This window comes from Anser anser (assembly GCF_964211835.1).
Source record: "Anser anser genome assembly, chromosome: 7".
Classification (NCBI taxonomy): domain Eukaryota; kingdom Metazoa; phylum Chordata; class Aves; order Anseriformes; family Anatidae; genus Anser; species Anser anser.
Genome location: NC_139727.1, coordinates 27,132,272 through 27,150,060, shown reverse-complemented (window position 1 = coordinate 27,150,060; position 17,789 = coordinate 27,132,272). Strand labels below are relative to the sequence as shown.

The 17,789-nt window shown below is 68.1% G+C and overlaps 1 protein-coding gene across 2 annotated transcripts; it reads left to right on the top strand.

Annotated features, from left to right (window-relative positions):
* Positions 1-3,749: 3,749 nt before the first annotated feature.
* Positions 3,750-15,930, top strand: PPRC1 (PPARG related coactivator 1). Of its 2 annotated transcripts, none has more exons than XM_083843915.1 (14): positions 3,750-3,977; positions 7,060-7,203; positions 7,336-7,488; positions 7,754-7,870; positions 8,009-10,610; positions 10,996-11,049; positions 11,370-11,430; positions 11,802-11,869; positions 12,062-12,851; positions 14,314-14,496; positions 14,656-14,719; positions 14,921-15,042; positions 15,182-15,333; positions 15,595-15,930. In XM_083843915.1, the coding sequence occupies exons 1-14, from the start codon at positions 3,831-3,833 to the stop codon at positions 15,696-15,698; spliced, it is 4,761 nt and encodes a 1,586-aa protein (XP_083700041.1). In that variant the 5' UTR covers positions 3,750-3,830; the 3' UTR covers positions 15,699-15,930. The 2 variants fall into 2 exon arrangements, with proteins under 2 accessions (XP_083700041.1, XP_083700040.1); XM_083843914.1 differs by having other exon boundaries at positions 7,333-7,488.
* The last annotated feature ends 1,859 nt before the right edge of the window (positions 15,931-17,789 follow it).

Genomic DNA, 17,789 nt, shown 5'->3' with positions numbered 1-17,789 from the left:
CGCCCCCGTGGCGCTGCGCACGCGCGCGGGAGCGCGGCCCCCCCCCCCCCCCCCCCTTGCCAAGCGGCGGAGCTGAGGCGGGCGCCGCCATGTCAGGGGCAGGAGGGAGGGAGGGAGGAGGGGGCTTGAGGGGCAGGGGGCGGCCTGTGGGGGCTGAGGGGAGGGGGGGGGTATCGGGGTGAGACCCGGAGTCCTGAGGGAGCAGGAGGGGGGTGGAAATTATCAAATTAGGGTGTTTGGGTGCCAAAATGCAGAGCCCAATGTGGCCGGTCCCACACACAGCCCGAGAGCGGAGACCCAGACCCCACAGCAGCCGGTCCCAAACACAGCCCGACAGCCAAGAACAGTACCCCAACGCAGCCAGTCCTAACCACAACCCAGAAACCAAGGCCCGTACCCCAATACAGCCAGCCCCAAACACAGCCCTACAGCCGAGACCCAGACTCCAATGCAGCCAGTCCCCCCCAAAAAAGACCCATACAATACTGTCAGTCCCAAACACAGCCCAACAGCTGAGACCCAGACCCCAATGCAGCCAGTCCCCCCCAAAAAAAACAAAAAACAAGACCCATACAATACTGTCAGTCCCAAACACAGCCCAACAGCTGAGACCCAGACCCATACCCCAATGCAGCCAGTCCCAAACACAGCCCAACAGCCCAGAGTCCAATATAGCCAGCCCCAAACACAGCCCAATAAGTTAGACCCAGACCCCAATACAACCAGCCCCAAACACAGCCCAACAGCTGAGACCTAGACCCCAATGCATCTGGTCCCACACACAACCCAACACCCAAGACCCATACCCCACAGCAGCCAGCCCCAAACACAGCCCAACCAACTAGACCCGTACCCCAATACAGCCAGCCCCAAACACAGGCCAACAAACTAGACCCGTACCCCAATACAGCCAGCCCCAAACACAGCCCTACAGCCCAGACCCGTACCCCAGCGCAGCCGGTGGCTGGATGGGGTCGGTGCCGTTCACCAGCCCGCAGCCCTAGGCCCTCAGTAGGGTCGTGTGGGGGCTGCGGGTCCCCTGAGGACACAGCAGCGGGTACGAGGGACGGGGCCAGGCAGCCGCGGGGCGGCAGGCAGGAAGGAAGAAGGCTGGCGGCAGCACGGTGTGCACGGGGAGCTGGAACCCACTCCGCCCCACGCAGCCCTTTGCAGAGACAGCAGGGCCACAAGGCAGGGAGAGCCAAGCAGTGCAGCCCAGGTCACACCGCGCACGGCACCATCCGGATCGTCCCGGGCAGCAATGGGGGCAAAACAAGAGGGCAGATGCTGTGAGGGAGCAGCCCCCGGGCAGAGCAAACTGCCCGCCGGCCCCTGGGCCCCTCTCCCCGCTGGAAGTACGGCCGCCAGCCCATCTGCTCCCGTCCGGGTGGGATTCGCATTCCTCTTCATTGAGTTTCTTTAAGCATCACATGGGGTTGAGCTCTCCTTCGCAGGCTGTTCCCATTAACCCCAAACAAGCTGCCTGCTCTGGATGCTGAGGCTGGGTTGGCACCGGGCAGCTGTTGCCCACCTTCCCTTCCCCTCCCCTGCTGCTGCTTTTTGGGCACAGCCCCGAGCTCCCTGCTCTGCAGTGCTGAAACGCAGCCCCAGCACCCATTGCCTGCACTCCCAGTGGCACCGCGATGGGACATCTGCAGGCTGTGCCTGGCTCGGGACACCGTCACCAAGCGTGGCGGGAGGGGAGCTGTGGAGCTGGGAAGCAGTACGTCCATTTTCCTCTCTGCCTGTTTGGTTTCCCTTGCAAGACAAACGTCAGGAGTCCCTGGCACTGCCCTGGTGCCAGAGAACACCCATGCACTGTGCCATGCCGGGGGAAGGAGGTCCCTGCTGACGATGCCCCAGGGACCCCACATGCAGGAATACGGTCCCACAAGCAAGACCCACACCAAACGGGGCTGGCTGTGTGTGGGATCGGCCTCGTGGGACCTCAGGGCCCTGCCACGTGCATGGAAGAGGTGCTGAGGCAGGTCACTGCACGGCCTGGATGCACCCTGCAAGAGCACACTGAGGGAGATGAGGGTTCAGAGCAGGAGGAGGAGAGATGTGGGGCTGGTACAAGCCACATTCTCGCACTCAGCACCCCCCATGGGTGCTCTCACATGGGTCCACAGCCCTGCAGGAGGGCCGAGCTGCCCGGCTGCCTCTCAGCTAGCATCTGGGCTGGACACAGGTGGTGGCGAGAGGCTCGGGAGGTGCTGCAGGTCCGCTGGAGGAGGAGGGGAGCAGCGAGCCTGCTTGCTGCTGGGGGGAGCAGCCAGCGAGAGGCAGGTGGTGACGCAGGGCGAGCGGTCGCAGATGAAAGTCCCTCGTGGCAGGGGCGGAAGGAAGGAGGCTCTGCGTGTCAGCTGTGGCCCTGCTCCGGGAGCAGGCACACAGGGCTGTCAGAAGCAGCTCTGTCCTGCGATTCCCCTGAGATCTGGCCAGAGCAAGTCTGTGCCCACAGGGATGGATGGAGAAGCCGGGGACAATTATCCCCATGTCAGCCACAGTGGGAATCCAGCACCGCAGAGCTCCTACCAGCACGCCCAGGCTGGGCTTGTGCTCTCATGAGAGCACCCCGCGAGACAACCCTGCTGCCTGAGGAGCTGTAGGAGGGCCACAGGAGGTGACAGCACCCAGAGGGACTCTGCAATTAACAGGGAGCACCGAGACGGAGCCAGGCCAAGAGCCGTGCACGCCGGCACCTCTTCCAGCTGAGCAGGGCTGGGCCACAGTTGTGCCAAAGGAGCTGACTTTGGTTTTCTCCCACCCCACGAGGCCTCCAGGCACCTCTCTGCGTGCTGTCTCCTGGGAGCTGTGCAAGCCCAAACACGGGGCCGTTGCTTGGTTCCCAGTCCTGCCCCACAGCCGTGCCCTGGGGCTGCAGGGCAGCTCGGGGAGCTCTGGGCCCTGCCCCTGCCAGTTCATTTTCACTCCCTCTTGTCCGCCGCACGTGCACGTTTCCCACCTCAGCTGCATGCAGGCCTTATAGCTAGATAAAAGACCACTCAGGTTTACGGGCAGGGGAGGACAAACCACGACCAGGCATCACTCTGCAGACCTGCCACCTTCCTTCTGCGCGGGCGTGCTGCTCCCACACAGTGCTCAGGACCCCCAAAAGGGGCCAGGGGACGAAGGGGGCAGCGTGCAAGCCCTCGAGGGCGAACCACAAGCCTACGAGCACACGTCCTGGGCCGCTCTGAGCAGGGTGCCGTGCCCTCCAGCACAAACCACCGGTGCAGGAGGCATTTTCACGGTGCTCCTGTACCGGGCAACGGGGCAATGGCGGCGGGGAGAAGCACCGGGACCAGGGCGATGCAGAAGGGGACAGCCCCCTAGGGCAGGGGGCGAGGGTCCGGGTCCGGGTCTCCGGGTCCCCCGGTCCCCCGGTCCCGGTCCCGGTCCCCCGGTCCCGGTCCGGGTCCCCCCGCCCCGCGCCCACGTGTTGCCGCGTACCCGGCGCCGCGGGAAAACGCGCGCCCGCCCCGCCCCGATTGGGCGCTTCCCGCCAGTGACGCCACGCGGCCCCGCCCACCGCGCGCCGCGGCACGGAGCCACCCCCCCCTCCGACTTCGCCCGCTGTAAAGATGGCGGCGAAGCCTCAGCGCCCGCCCTCTCTCAAGATGGCCTCCCTCTGAGGAGGCGGGCCTCCTCACCCCGCCGTACTCCCCAGTTAAATTTCACCCGGCAGCGAAGGGGTGCGCTCCCGGCGCGCCCCGCGCGGGGCGGGGCTTTCCCGCGCGGTGCCCGCCGGGAGTCGTAGTTCGGGGCGGGCGGCGATCACGTGGCGCGCCCGGCAGTGGCGCCGCGTTGGGAGCGGAGGCGCCAAGATGGCGGCGCTGCGGGGCGGAGCGGTGCCCGCCGCGGCCGGGGCCGGGACCGGGAGCTGCGGGGGCTCGGCGGGGGCCGTCCCGCGGGGGCCGGCTCCCGGCGGCGCCCCTCGCCCGGCTCCCTTCCGCGCCGGCAGCCCCCTGCAGGTAGGCGGCGGCCGAGGGAGCGGCGAGCGGCGGCCGTGACACGTGGAGGCCGGGGCGGCTCCCGCCGTGGCGGCGGCGGCACCACGTGTACCGGCGGCCCCGGGGTGCCCCCTCCCCGGGAACGGGGAGCGGGGCGCTGCACCCCCCCTCCCCCCCTGTGGTGCCTCCTTGGGGTGCGGGGAGCTCGGCTCGGGGTCCTGCGCCCCGGGCTCCGGGCGGTGGCACCGGGACCGGCGGGCACCGGGCGGCACCGGGGGGGGGAGAGGGGTTGGGGAGGGTCCTGGGGGCTGGGGAGAGGGCGGGGGGGACCCCACAAGGGGTCCCATTGGGGTCCTGCTTCGGGTTTGGGGGGCAGGGTTTTATGGGGGTGGGATTTGGGGGTAGCAGGATTTGGGGTGCCAGGATTTGGGGGTGCCAAGGTTTTAGGGGATCACGATTTCGGGGTACCAGGGGTTTTGGGCTCAGCTTATGGAACACCAGGATTTTGGGGTACCGAGATTTTTGGGACCAGGTTATGGGGTACCAGGATTTTGGGGGTACTTGAGTTTTTGGGACCAGCTTATGGAATACCAGCATTTTGAGGTACCAGAGTTTTTGGGACCAGGTTATGGAATACCAGCATTTTGGGGTGCCAGGGTTTTTGGGACCAGGTTATGGAATATCAGGATTTTAGGGTACAAAGATTTTTGGGACCAGGTTAGGGGTTACCAGGATTTTGGGGTACTTGGGTTTTTGGGACCAGCTTATGGAATACCAGGGTTTTTGGAACCAGCTTATGGAATACCAGCGTTTTGGGGACCAGCTTATGGAATACCAGCGTTTTGGGGTACCAGGATTTTTGGGACCACGTTATGGGGTACCAGCATTTTGGGATACCAGCATTTTGGGGGAAGCCACCCGCCTGTCACCGCCCCGCACCCCCCCCCCTCGGCTGCGTTCCCTCGGCGAGGCGTGCGGGGCAGGTTTTTAGGGACGTGCGGGGCAGGTTCTCAGGGACGAGCGGCGCGGCGCTACGTGACGCTTCCCCCAAGCAGCCCAGGAATCCTCCGAGCATCCTCCCCGCTGCCGGGGCCGCCCCGCGCCCTCTCCGGGCGGCTCTCCCCGCCTTGGCGGCTCGCCTGGGCGCCCGGCGCCGCGGGGAGGAGGCTGCCCCTGCTCGGGGCGTAGCCGCAGCACGCCGGGCACACGTGTCCTTGCTGGCAGCCCGTGGGCTTTGCGTGGTTCCGTGGGGTGCCCTCTCTCCCCCCCCCCCCCCCCCCGGCGAGGAGCTGGGACGGACACGTGGATGTGGAGCCCTTGATTTGGGCGCTTGGGTAGCAGAGCAGCAGGCAAAGAGCCCCGTCGGCGTACCCAAATCTCCTTTTGGGGCTGGGGGCATCTCCCCGCATGCCCGCTGGTGACGCCCCGCGTCCGCCCTCGGTGCCACGGCGTGCCCGGAGCTCGTGCCCGTCCTTGAACATCCCCGCGACCCCGGCGCCTGCGAGCGTAAAGCAAACGCTCCCGGGGGGGCTCCTCCTCGTCGCAGAGGACGCGGCGGGGTCTCGGCGAGGAGCGGGCTTGGGCGGCTCCGTGCCCCCGCCCCGACGCTCCGGCGGCCGGGGCAGGAGGAGGTGCCCGGCCCCAGGTGGATCAAAGGGAGTCCCCGGGGGAACGCGGCCGCCGGTGACTCAGAGCTGTGGGACTCCTCGCAAGGTGCTGAGTCAAAGGAGTCGGGGAGGGCTTGGGAGATGCCCTCCCTCCCGGGACGGGGCCGCTTGAGTGGGAGGATTTCATTTCCCTGCCGCGCGTCCAGCGCCGGCCGCGGCTGGAAGCCTCTCATTAGGCGCCGCCGGCGGCGGGACGAGCAGGGCAGCAGGGCCGTGACGCCGCGTCCCCCGGAGCCCCGCAGCCCCCAGCTCCACCAGAGCCACCCCAGTTCCATGAGGATTCTCTGGGATTTGCCGGGGATCGCCTCCAGCCCATGCTGGGGCCGCCTCCGGCACAGGGAGGAGGCCGGGGCCGTGGAGCAGCCCAGCCGCGCAGCCTGCCCTGCGCCGGGGGCTGTGCCTGGGTTAGGAGGGGGTCTCGGAGGGGTCGCAGGTGTGCTGGGCAGGGGGTTTCATCCTGCTCAGGCTGCGGCGAAACACCAGTGGGCCGTGTCCGATGCGCACGGGCTGAGCCACAGGGATGGGGATGGGTTCCCCCGGCCTGGGGTTCGCCCCTCCACTGCGTTTTGGGGGCGGACGGCTGGCTGGCGGCTCCCTCCCAGCTCTCCCAGGGCTCCGTCCTTGGTGCCCTTATCACGCCCGTCCGCGTTATCTCTGCCCAAACCCATCTGCAGACGGGAATCCAAGTCCTGTCTGGTGCCGGCGACACGGCTGCGCTGCACCTGGCGGGGAGGGCAGGATCCAGCCTCAGGGGGACACCCTGGGCAGGGGGCCGGGAGGGACGGGGCGCTGGGACCTTGGGGCAGGGGTGGCAGGGGGGCAGTTCTGGTCCTCGGCCGTCAGCACAGGGCTGTGTCCGCGTGCGGCGTGTCGCAGAGATGGGTTCCGGCCCTGGCACTGACGGCCGCTGATCCCTGCTGCTGAGCCCTGCACATTTGTGTGAGTTTTGTGATGTTTGGGGCTTATCTGAAGCGCCGGAGCCGTGGTCGGGAGGTCCGTGGGGTGCAGGGGACAGGCTGCCTCTCCTCTGCCTTTCGGGCACGAGAGGTGCGTGGAACCTGGGAATCGCTTTGCCTCGTTCCTCTTCACCTGCCCCAAAAATCCCGAGGGCGCTGGGCATCAGAGGGCAGTGCGGTGGCCCCGCTGGTACCCCAAAGGGTCTTAGGGTCGGGGGCTGGAACCGGCACGGTGCTGGGGGGCTTCGTGCAGTGGGCAAACCTGCCCAGAAAGCAAGGGAGGAAGGCTCCTTGTGACCTGCAGCCTGCCCGGCTCCCTGCCTGCCCCCCTTTGCCCGTTTTGGGGTGCTGCGGTGGGCTCAGGTGCTGCTTGCGGAGCGCGAACCTGCTGGAGGTCCCGGATGGAGACGCGGGCAGCGTCTGCTGGAGGTCACCGTAGGCGCCGGTGGCGGTGTGACCTGGCTCCCCTTGCTCTCGCAGTGCTTCTCCTTCGACGAGGACGACCTGAACTTGGCGTCGCTGGACGCAGAAACCATCCTGGAGGCCGAGGAGATCCTGGGGACGATGCAGAACTACCTCGACTCCTCCGTCATCTCCATCATCGAGGACCTCTCCCTGAGCGAGGTGGGTCCCCGCACGCGGGGCGGGGTGGCCTGGGTGCCACTTAGGGCCACCGCTGCGGCCCGTTTGGGGGTGGTCGCTTCGCCGCGGCCGTGCCCCGGTGCCCTCTGAGGTGGCGCCGTGCCCCTTCAGCAGAGCAAGGCCTGCCTGGACGCGCAGAACGAGCTGTCCCTGCTGACGGCCATCACGGAGATCCTGGACAGCACGGACGACGAGACCCTGTCCCCCTTCGACACCATCATGGACGCGGAGCTGCTCACCTCGCCTCGGGAGCGGGAGAATCCCTCGGTGAGCGGCGGGGGCCTCGCCCCGACCCCAAAATACGCGGGAAGTGCCCAGTGGGGGCTCTGCCGGGGCCTGGCACGGGGAGGTGGGCTGCTGCTCCCCGCTGCCGCCTGGCCGTGGGGGGGGACAAGGGCTGAGCCTTTTTGGGGTAGGCTCTGGCGTAGGGCAGGAGGCTCGGGGGAGCGGGGTGTCCGTCTGCGTGGCCAGCCAGGGGCTGAGGTGGGAATCGCAGGGGAGCTCCGTGCCTCATCCCCCGTCCGTCTCTCAGTTTCAGAAGTTTCTCAGCTTGTCCCGGCCGGCCCTCGAGTGCGAGAGCCCTGCCCTGGAGCAGCCCAAGGGGCTCCGGCCTCCGAGCCGCAGTGGCAGCGTGTCCTTGTCTGGCAAGGTGAGCCGGGGGGGAGGCTGGAGGTGGCCGTGCCCGTAGCGCAGCTGGGAGCAGAGCCCGAGGAAGTGGCTCAGCCGTAGCCCCTCTGCTCTCCCCTGCGCGGTGGGAGCTGATGCGAGCTCCGGTTCCTCTCCCCAGTCCGACGTGGAGCTGCCGTGGGAGCGCGTGGCTCACGGCCTGGAGGAGCCGGCGGCGCCGAAGAAGCAAACCTGCAGCACCCCAAGGGCGGAGAGGAAGCAGGGCCGGCTGCGGGCCCGCGAGCAGCCCCTGCCGCAGCGCAGCGACGGGGAGGAGGAGGAGGAGGAGGCGGCCTCCAGCCCGGAGCTGGACAGCAGCATGGAGGCCGCGGAGTTCTGCGTGAGCGGGGCCGAGGTGATGCCGGAGGAGCACGAGGACCCCTGCATCATCAACACGGGCGACGTGTCCCTGAGCGAGCTGGTGAAATCCATGCACCCCTACTGCCTGCCCACCTTCACCGTCTGCCTGGACCCCGAGACTGAGCCCGTGGCCAAGGAGCTCCTGAGTGGTCCCGTCCTGCTGGAAATCGTGCCTGGCGAGGGGGAGAGCGTGGAGATCCCCGTGGTGCTGCAGCCCCTGGCCCCCAGCTTCCCTGGCCTGGAGCCCCAGCTGCTGGGCGCAGAGGACACCGGGGAGTCGATTCCGGAGCATCGGGAGGAGCTGCCAGGAGATCCAGAGCAGGAAAACGGGGTGAAGGAGGAGAAGGAGCCCAGGCAGGAGCCCTCCTACCGTGCCCCGGAGAGCAAGTCCCCAGCGGAGGCCGTGGCGGTGGGTGGCAAGCGCGAGGGCTGCGAGAAGGGGCGCGGACGCGAGAGAGCGAGGAAGAGTCGGAAAAAGAAAGCGGAGGAAGGGCCGAGCGAGGAGCCCCGGCCGGGCAGGGACTGCGTAGCCCACCGGCTGCGCTCGGGGCGGCCGAGGCGGGCGGCGCGTCCCTCCCCGCAGGTCTCGGACTTCCTGGCGCGGCAGCTGGAGCGAGCCAAGAAGGAGGGCCAGATGGAGCTGCACGCCGAGCGGGCGCCGCGGCCACGCGGCCGGCCCCGGGGCACGGCAGGGGCCTCCCTGCCCAAGAAGGAGCACCCTGCGCCACAGAAGGAGCCACAGCCAGAAACGGCGAGCGTGGAGCCGGAGAAGGGTGAAACCGTGGAGCCTTTGGAGAAGATTTCGGAGGAGCCCCGAGCGGTGCCGCAGCCCAGCCTGGAGGACCGGGATGAGGGCAAGGGGACGGCGCAGCCAGGCGGCGAGGTGGCGAAGGCTGCCTCTCCGCTGCCGGAGCAGGGCACGGGGACGGAGCCCCCCCAGAGCCTGCCGGCGGCAGAGCCGAGCGAGAGCCTGCCCAAAGAAGCCAAGCCCAAGGCCCTGAGCCTGCGGGAGTACCGCATGCGCATGCTGCACCGCCAGCCCAGCCCGGGCGGCAAGAAGGAGGGCGAGAAGCAGGCAGCCAGCAAGTGGCCCAGCGTCCCCGAGCCTCCGACGGAGCTGGCAGACATCCCCTGCCTGGTGTCCCCCGTGCGCCCGGCCACCGATACCGCCGGTGCTCAGAAGAGCCCGGAGAAACCCGGCAGCCCCCTCGCTGTGCCTCCTCCTGCCAGCAAACCTCCCGTTGCCCCGGCTCCAGCTCCGGCACCGGCCTCGGCCCCGCTGCCTCCAGCCTCAGCACCGCCGGCACCAGCCTCGGCCCCGCTGCCTCCGGCCACGCCGATGCCTTTCGTCGCACCCCCCGTGCCCCCTGCTGCTGGGGCGGCCCCCCCCGGGATGCCGCCAGCCTCTGCGGGTGCTTACGCCCTTTATCCGCCAGTGCCTTCCTGGCCCTGCTTCGGCCCGCAGCCCGTGGGCTGCCACGGTTTGCCCCCGCCGCCCAGCGCCGGCGCCCCCGGCGCTTTCCACATGGTGCCTGGCATCCCGCCTCCGCCGATGGCCTGGCCCCCGCCGGCACTGCCGCCCCCGCCGCCTTTTGGCCCCTACGGCCCCCCGGTGGGCTGGGCCCCCCCATCCTACTGGCCAGGTATCCCCATACCGCCTCCAGTGCCTCCCCTGGCATACGGGGACCCCGGAGCCACCCTGCAGGGCGCTGCACCCGCCGCTTTCCCGGCTGCCGGCCCCCCCGGCACGGCCCTCCTGCACGGGCAGCCTCCCGTGGCCCCCACACCCAGCTGCCCGGAGCCGCCGGCCTTCCCCGTGCAGCCCCCGCCGGGCGCCGAGACGGGGGCTGCAGGCGGGCAGCCCAGGCCGGCTGCCAGCAGGGTGTCGGACCCCAGGAGGCAGGCACGGCTGGCGGGGGAGAGCCCCCTCCCCAAGGCCCCCCCGGCTCCAGCCCCTGCCCAGCCCCAGGCAGCTCCGTCAGCTGCCGCTGCCCAGCCCGGCAGGGTCCCTCCTGCGGCCCCGGCACCGCACGCGGCTGCTCCCACCCCGCCGTCGGAGGAGCCCCCTGCCGCAGCCCCCCAGCCAGCAAAGCCCCCCCCGGCTGTCACCCCGAGCCCTACGGAGGTGTCGGCCGCCGCTGGCCCTGCTGCGGGGTCCCCTGGCACGCACCCCACGGAGGAGGCCAAGGGGGCTGCGGAGAAGACCCCTGCGGAGCCGCCCGGCCGCAAGCCCCCCTCCCAGGCTGCGGCCCCGCCGCCCAAGCCGCCTGCCGCACGGCTCTCGAGGCACCAGCCGCTCGTCAGCCCGGCGCAGCCCAGCGACAGCAGCAAGGACATCGTGCGAGCCTTCATCAGCGAGATCGGTGAGCGCGGGCGGCGGGGCACCGGGCCGGGCAGCGCCAAACCGGCCGGGCTGCGGCGCTGCGGGGAGCTGCGGGCAGCGGGACCGGTTCCAGCCGATGCTCCCTGGTGGTTTTGGGGGGGTGAGAGCGGCAAAGTTGTGCCCGTGGGCTCGCCCCGCCGTGTTTGGCAGCGTCTCCCAAGCCGTCGCCTGCGGTCTGGGCTCGCTGCGCCCAAACTGGTCCCTCCCGGGGCTGCGGAGCCAGGCGCTCCTGTCCCCGCTGCGGGAGGCGCAGGGCAGAGCTGCCGCTGGCTCTGGGGCCGCTGCTCCTGCCCGAAGCTTGCCGGGGAAGGACGGTGCCGGGAGGGTGGTGGCACGCCTGACTTGTGCTCTCTCTCCTGGCCCAGGGATCGAAGCCACTGACCTGTCCAGCCTGCTGGAGCAGTTCGAGAAGTCCGAAGGTGCGGATGCGGCACGCTGTCCCCTGCAGGGTCCCCTCTGTGTCCCCGGGCTGCCTGCGCTCTTGGGGTGCCCGGGCTGGTGACACCGCGCGTGGGTGCCTTGTCCTGGGGTGTGTCTGCCTCCGGCTCCTTCCTGCCTTGTGACAGCGGCCGGAGGTCTCCGGGGTGGCCAAGGGGGTGGGAAGAAAGTGGGGGGAAGAAGGGAAAAGCTCCGCGGGGAGCTGGGCTGGGATGCCCTGAGACCTCTCCGTGCTGTGCCCCCGCGTGCAGGGTCTGTCCCCTGCCCTCCAGCCCCGCTCTCACCCCCCGCTCTCTTCCAGCCAAGAAGGAGGAGGCTCCTGCGCAGCCCCCCGAGGACAGGCGGCCGGCGGGGAGCAGCGGGTGAGTACGGAGATGTCTGCGTGCCCCAGCACGGAGCCCGCACAGGGGTCCCGGGGCAGCTTGGGGGGCTGAGCCCTGCCTTCAGCCCTGGGCTGCTCGGTTCTGGCACGGTGCTGGGCTGCATCCACGGGCTCTCCCGTCAGGAAGGCTGAGCTGTGGCTCCTTGCTGGGCTGAGGGCACAGCTGGTGCTGAGCATAAAAAGTAAATATAGGGAAACTGGGATGTGCAAGCTCCATCCTTGCAGCTCTTGCATCCTCTGTGTGCCCCCTGTCCAGGCAACTCGATGCAAAAGTTTCTGTGAGCCCCCGGCTTGGGGACCGCGGGTGGGCTTTGGTGGCTGCCGGTGACAAAGCTCCCTTCCCCTTCTCAGGTCCGAGACGCAGCCGGAGAGGAAGCCCCCGGACGGCCTGCAGGCCTCGGAGCTGGCCAACGTGGCAGGTGATGGCCAGGAGCGAGGCGGGGGAGCTGCCCGTGCCCTGCCAGGGGCTGTCCTGGGGCTGGGGCTGCCTGGAGGGGACCCCAGGGCTGGAGGGGAGCTGGGGAGGGGGTGCCCAGCCAGGCGGGTTGCAGTAAGCTGCCCTCTCTGCTTCACCCGGACTTGTTCCTGAAAGCTCTCCGATGCTCTCCCAGGGCTCACCCCCCCAGCGACGCCTCCCCACCAGCTCTGGAAGCCGCTGCCCGCCGTCTCGCTGCTGGCCAAGACCAAGTCACCCGTCTCCGCGCCGCAGGAGGGGAGCCAGAGGACCGCCAAGCTCACGAAAGCCAAGCCGCTGCCCCAGAGCAAGCTCCCGGGGAGGATCCCCGCACCCACCCCCAGCCATGTGTGCTCGGGGGACCACGACTACTGCATCCCGGGCACGGCGCGGCCGGAGAGCAGCAGCAGCAGCAGCGCCGGCACGCAGCCCCCCGCCACCGAGAGCGGCTCCCGCTGGAATGTCAAGCACCACCGGGACATCACCATCAAACCCATCTCCTCCTTAACCAAACGGACGCTGGACCAGCCCAAGGCGGCCCCCGCCCCCGCCACCGCCGGGGGGCCCAGCCAGGAGCCCCCGGGGGCGGCCAGCCTAGCCCCCCTGGATTATCGGACTAGCGTCCCCAGCAAGGCCACCGCCGGGTGCAGCAGCCCCCCCACCTCGGTGCTCCTGTCTCCAGCCGCGTCCCCCTGCCGGGACCAGGAGGTGCGGCCCCCCAGTGCCCAGCCCAGCCGTGCTGCTGCCAAGAGGTCCCTGCGCTGCTACCGGAGACCCCGGGACTCGCCCAGCCCCTCTGCCGGCAGCTGGAGGGCTGGCCGCAGCCGTGCCAGCCGCTCCTTCAGCTCCAGTTCGGACGGAGCTAGCGAGTCCTCATCTTCGTCCTCATCCTCATCCTCCCGCTCCCGGTCACGGTCGTTGTCCCCGCCGCACAAGCGGTGGCGAAGGTAAGTGGTGGAGCGGCGTGGGCTTGCTCTTCGGGCATTGCCCGGTGGCTGGTGTTTTTGCAAAGTTGCCCAGACGTCTCTGTACGCCTGTTCGAGGACCTTGATTTCCTTGTGGTCCCGCTGAGGGGATGCCAGGTGAGCAGCAGGGACTGGGGGAGCTGCTGTGACACCGGCATCTGGCTGAGCCTCACCCCTGGGCAGGGCTCCTCACCCCTCCTGGAGCACCGCAAAGTGCTCGCTCGAGTCCGAGCCCTCAGCTGCACCTTGGCTTTTGGCAGCTTTCTGTGGATTATTAGTGCAGGCGTTGGCGTTTGTGCCACGGGGCTGGCACAGCCCTGGGCGCAGGAGTGAGGTGAGCCACGATGGCAGCAGGAGCTGCTGCAGGCAAGCAGAGGAGAAGGCCGCCTGGCGTGGCCCCACGCTCCTTATCGAGGTGGCCTCCTTTCTTCTGGGGTCCTCGTGCATCTGGGCGATGTCCCCCTGCAGCCTGGCCCAGCTGGGCTGGGAGGCGCTGGAGCTGGTGAGAGCTCCCTCACCCACGCTCCCGCGGGCGTTCAGCCGGTTTGGGAGACGTCCCAGGTCGCTGGGCCTGAAGGCCTTGTCCAAGCAGGGCTCCTCTGCCCACGGCCAGTAGGTGTGGAGGCTGGAGCGGATCAGGAGAAGCACACAGTGCTGTACCCCAGGGGGATGCAGCCTGGCGACTTGCCGTGCCGGGCTTGGCTTCCCAGCAAACGCAGCTGGCCCCGTGCTCAGAAACGTCCCCGTGGACGGTGCCGCCCTGACCCGCTGTCCTCCAGGAGCGTAGGTGGCAGTGCCAGGCAGCACGCCTCGTACTCGGGGCTTGGGTCTGTCGATGGCAGGGACCGGCTGCGGGCAGCACGTTCAGAGGGGGACCCTGCTGCTGGCGGGGGGCTGCACGGCTTGACCCTGGAGGGGTTTCAGTCGCTGCCCCGTGGCTTTGCGGGCAGGGGGGTGTGGGCACTGAAGCTCGGCTCTCCTGGTGGATGCCCCAGCCCTTGGTGCAGTCGGAGGCACTCAGGATCTCCAGCAGCACGGCTGTCGAGTACAATGTGGATGCAACGGCAGCAGCATCGTTGTGCACGACGTGGGGCTGGGTACAGCAGCCCTGGTCCCTGTGGGTCCTTGTGGGGCGGTGGCCGCGCTGCGTGGTTCCCCAGTGCCCGTTTCGTGCTCTTCGAAGGCTGTGCTGGTGGGAGGCTGCTCCCTTTAGGCTGCAGGGTTTGGAGCCGTGCCGAGCAATGTCTCTGCAGTGCCTTGGCATCCCCTGGCAAACTTGGGCGGACATTTCCATAGCCTGGCTCACCCTGGGGATGCTGGTGGGTGCTGGACGTGTGGCGTGCTGGGCGCTCTGGGGAGGATGGAGGTCTCTTTCTTCCCCAGAACCTCCTGGTGCTGGGCACGGGGAGGGCTCGGTGCTGAGCTTTCTCTCTCCTTCCCCCAGGTACCGCTCAAGATGTTCCCACAGCTCCTCCTCCCGCTCCAGCTGTGGGTCGTGTGGCAGGTCCCGGGACAGGTCCTCGTCCTCCTCTTCCTCCTCCTCCTCCTACTCATCCAGGTCCCCGTCCCGCAGACAGTCCCGGTCCCGGTCCCCCTCTCCCCGCAGGAGGAGTAACAGGCGGAGACGGTAAGCACAGCCGCCCTGCGGGGGTGTAAGCCCGTGTGTCCCAGGCAGGCGTGGACCCACTCCTCGAGCGTCTCCCCTGTGTCCTGGTCCTGGGATCGCTCTCTTCCAGCACCTTCTGTGACCCTCTGTAGCTCACGTGTCCGGTTTCTGCCTTGCCAGATACAGTTACGACGCACAGGACCACTACCAAAGGCAGAGGATCCTCCAGAAGGAACGTGCAATAGTGAGTGGGGTTGCGGGCACGCAGGCAGCGCTGCGGGGAGGCTCTGGCCAGGACGTGGTGGGGCGGGTGGCGATGCTCTGCAGGAGATCCTAGAGATCCCGCTCACCTGAGGGGTTTGGAGACGCCGAGCCCTCGAGCCTGGCTGGCCAGGGATCCCCCCCCCCAGGTCCCAGCTCACGGGACGGTGCCCCCTGCCCGCAGGAGGAGCGGCGAGTCGTGTTCATCGGCAAGATCCCCAGCAGGATGACGCGGTCGGAGCTGCGGCACCGCTTCTCGGTGTTCGGGGACATCGAGGAGTGCACCCTGCACTTCCGCTCCGAGGGGTGAGAGCCGCGGGGCCGCGGGCAGCCCCTTCCCGGGGTCGGCTCCTCCTGCCCTCCTCCGGTTCCTCAGGAGGACGGTGCAGAGCGAGGTGGGGGGGACACAGCCGTGCCGTGGCTCATCTCCTTCCTGCCCTTCCAGGGACAACTACGGCTTCGTCACGTACCGCTACGCCGAGGAAGCCTTCGCCGCCATCGAGAGCGGGCACAAGCTGCGGCGCCCGGACGAGCAGCCCTTCGACCTGTGCTTCGGCGGCCGCCGGCAGTTCTGCAGGAGGAACTACGCCGACCTGGGTGAGTTGTGCAGCTCCCCGAGCCGGGGGCAGCCTGGATCCTCTCCTTCTCGCGTGTGTAGGGCGAGGGGGTGCGGGTGGTTGGGCTCCCAGCTCTGCCTCCCTCCTGCGATGGAGGCCAGGCTCCGTCGTCCCCCTGCCGGCCCAGCTCTGGGTTTGGAGGTCGGCGCGCGAAGCGAGGTGGGGAGGAGCTGCTGCTTGGATGGCCAGAACCGTGCCGCCAGCCCCGTGGCTCAGGGCAGGTTCTCCCCGTGTCTTCCAGACTCAAACCGGGAGGATTTCGACCCGGCCCCCGTCAAGAGCAAATTCGACTCCCTGGACTTCGACACGCTGCTGCGGCAGGCACAGCGCAGCCTCCGGAGGTAGCGGCAGGCACGGCGGAGCGCCCGCCCCCGCTTTTGTACTCAAAAACAAAAGACAAAAAAAGTATGGAGAGAGAGAGAGATGAGGTTTTTAAGAAAAAGAAAAAGGAAAAAAATTTGTTTTATAATCAATATTTAAGGAGGACGGGTTGTTTCCATTCGATCGGAGGGGCCCAGGCGGGTGGCAGCCCCTGGCTTGCCCCGGCCATATAATAAATGTGGATGCCCAAACACCAGCGCTGCCTTGTCTCCTCCTTCGCAGGGCCACGCGTGTGCTCAGGGGTCCCAGGGCAGCGTGGCTGCCACAGGGGGGGCTCTGTGTTTGGGTCTGGCCCCGGGGAGCAGCAGAATGGGATGGGGAGGGTGTGCAGATGCCGGCTGGGCACCTCATGCTCCTTGGGTTTGAGGTGTTTGGGGAAAAGTGGGGCAGGATGGGGGTCACCGAGCCACTGAAGTGCCTGTCTCAGCCCCTAAATGGCTCGGCACGGGGTGAACACCTCTTCCAGGACACAGCCGCGGTTTTCAGGGCTCTGCCGGAGCTGGGTCTCTGTCCCTGGACAGGTTTTGGGGCCACATGCACCTCCCGTGGTGGCCACGCAGGGGCAGTGCTGGATCCCCATCCACGGCCGCTCCCTGCCGCAGGATGGGGTACGGGGGGCTCCAGCCCTCTGCGGCAGCGGCGCTGGGGGCCGTGCGTGCAAGGACAGCGCTGTCCCCCTCTGTCCCCTGCTGTTGGCCCGCTGACTAACCCGGGGCGTGAGGCGGGGTGGGTGGTGGGGCAGGGGTGCTGGTGCTCCTGCTCGGATCGCGCTCAGCCCTCCAAGGCTGGGGTGGGCAGCAGGTTTGGAGGGGCATGGCCCTTGCTCCGCTCCGCACGCTGGGTGGCTTGTGCTGCTCCGTGGCTCAGCACTGGATGGGGATTCTCTTTGGTGCCCCAGGTATGTGGGGTGTGTTCAGGCTGCCTGTGGGGTGAGGCCCTGGGGGCAGCTCCCCCCTGTCCCGTCCTGCCCAGCCCTGGACTTTGCGCAAGGGAGGGTCCAAGGAGGTGGCTGCATGCCCTGGGCTGGGCAGGGGGCTGTTTGTAATGCAGCTTTCCAGAGCCATCGGTCGATCCTTTGCACCCTGGTGGGTCAGGGTCTCTGTAGGCACAGCTGGAGGCTCGTGGCAGACCCCTGTGTGCTGGGGCCAGGACAGAACTGGGCCCCATTGCCCTGGTGAAGCTGTGGGGCAGCCCCACGAGCGCGGCGTCACCCTGCGTGCCCGTGCCGCTGGGCTGGCCGCGGTCCCCTCTGCTCTGCTGCGGGTGAGGGGAGGCAGGGGGTGTGAAAGCGTTTGTGTTGCCAAAAGAATTAACACCCGGCCGTCGTGCCCTGTAAATCTTTCAAGCGCTGGAGGCTGGCTTTATCCCCCCGCGTTGCAGTTTAATGGTTTCCGTTCGCAGTAACCTGGCCCTGTGTTCTGGGGTTATTGATTTAAGGCCTGGTGGGGAGGCTGTGAGGGCTGCAGAAAGGTGTTTTCCTGCCGCCCAGCTGCTGGCAAAGGCTCTGTTGCAAAGAGGAGAGGCAGGGAACTGCGGTCTCACTGGAGCCTTTGGTCTTATGGACCGCGAGTATTTCTGCTGAGCTGTTGCATGGACGCAGGGATTTTTTTTTTTAATTCTTTTTTCCCCTTTGTATCAGCTGGTTTGAGTTCCATGCGCAAAACGCAGAGGGCCTGCAGGAGAGCCTGGTGCAGCTCTCTCCTTGCACAGCCTCTGCTCAGGGCCGGAGGGTGCACAGCCCTTGGTCCTGCTGAGCATCCCCCCAGCACCAGCAGAGCCCCTTACCCACAGGAAAGGTTATTCTGGGGCCGTGGGGCCAAGCACCTGCATTGCCACGGGGTGGATGAGCTCTCCAGCCCCCGACTTAGGATGCTCAGCATGCACCTCCCAAAAGCTGACAGGCACAGAGCTGGCTGTGCGACACTCCCAGCCCTCAAGATTTGGGCTGACTGCTCGGCTGAGAGCTCAGCCTAAAGCAAGGGCTGGTGCTGCCCAGTGGCTTTGCCCACTCAGCCTCGGATCCCTACAGCAGGAGCTTCAGGGAGCACTGCCCCA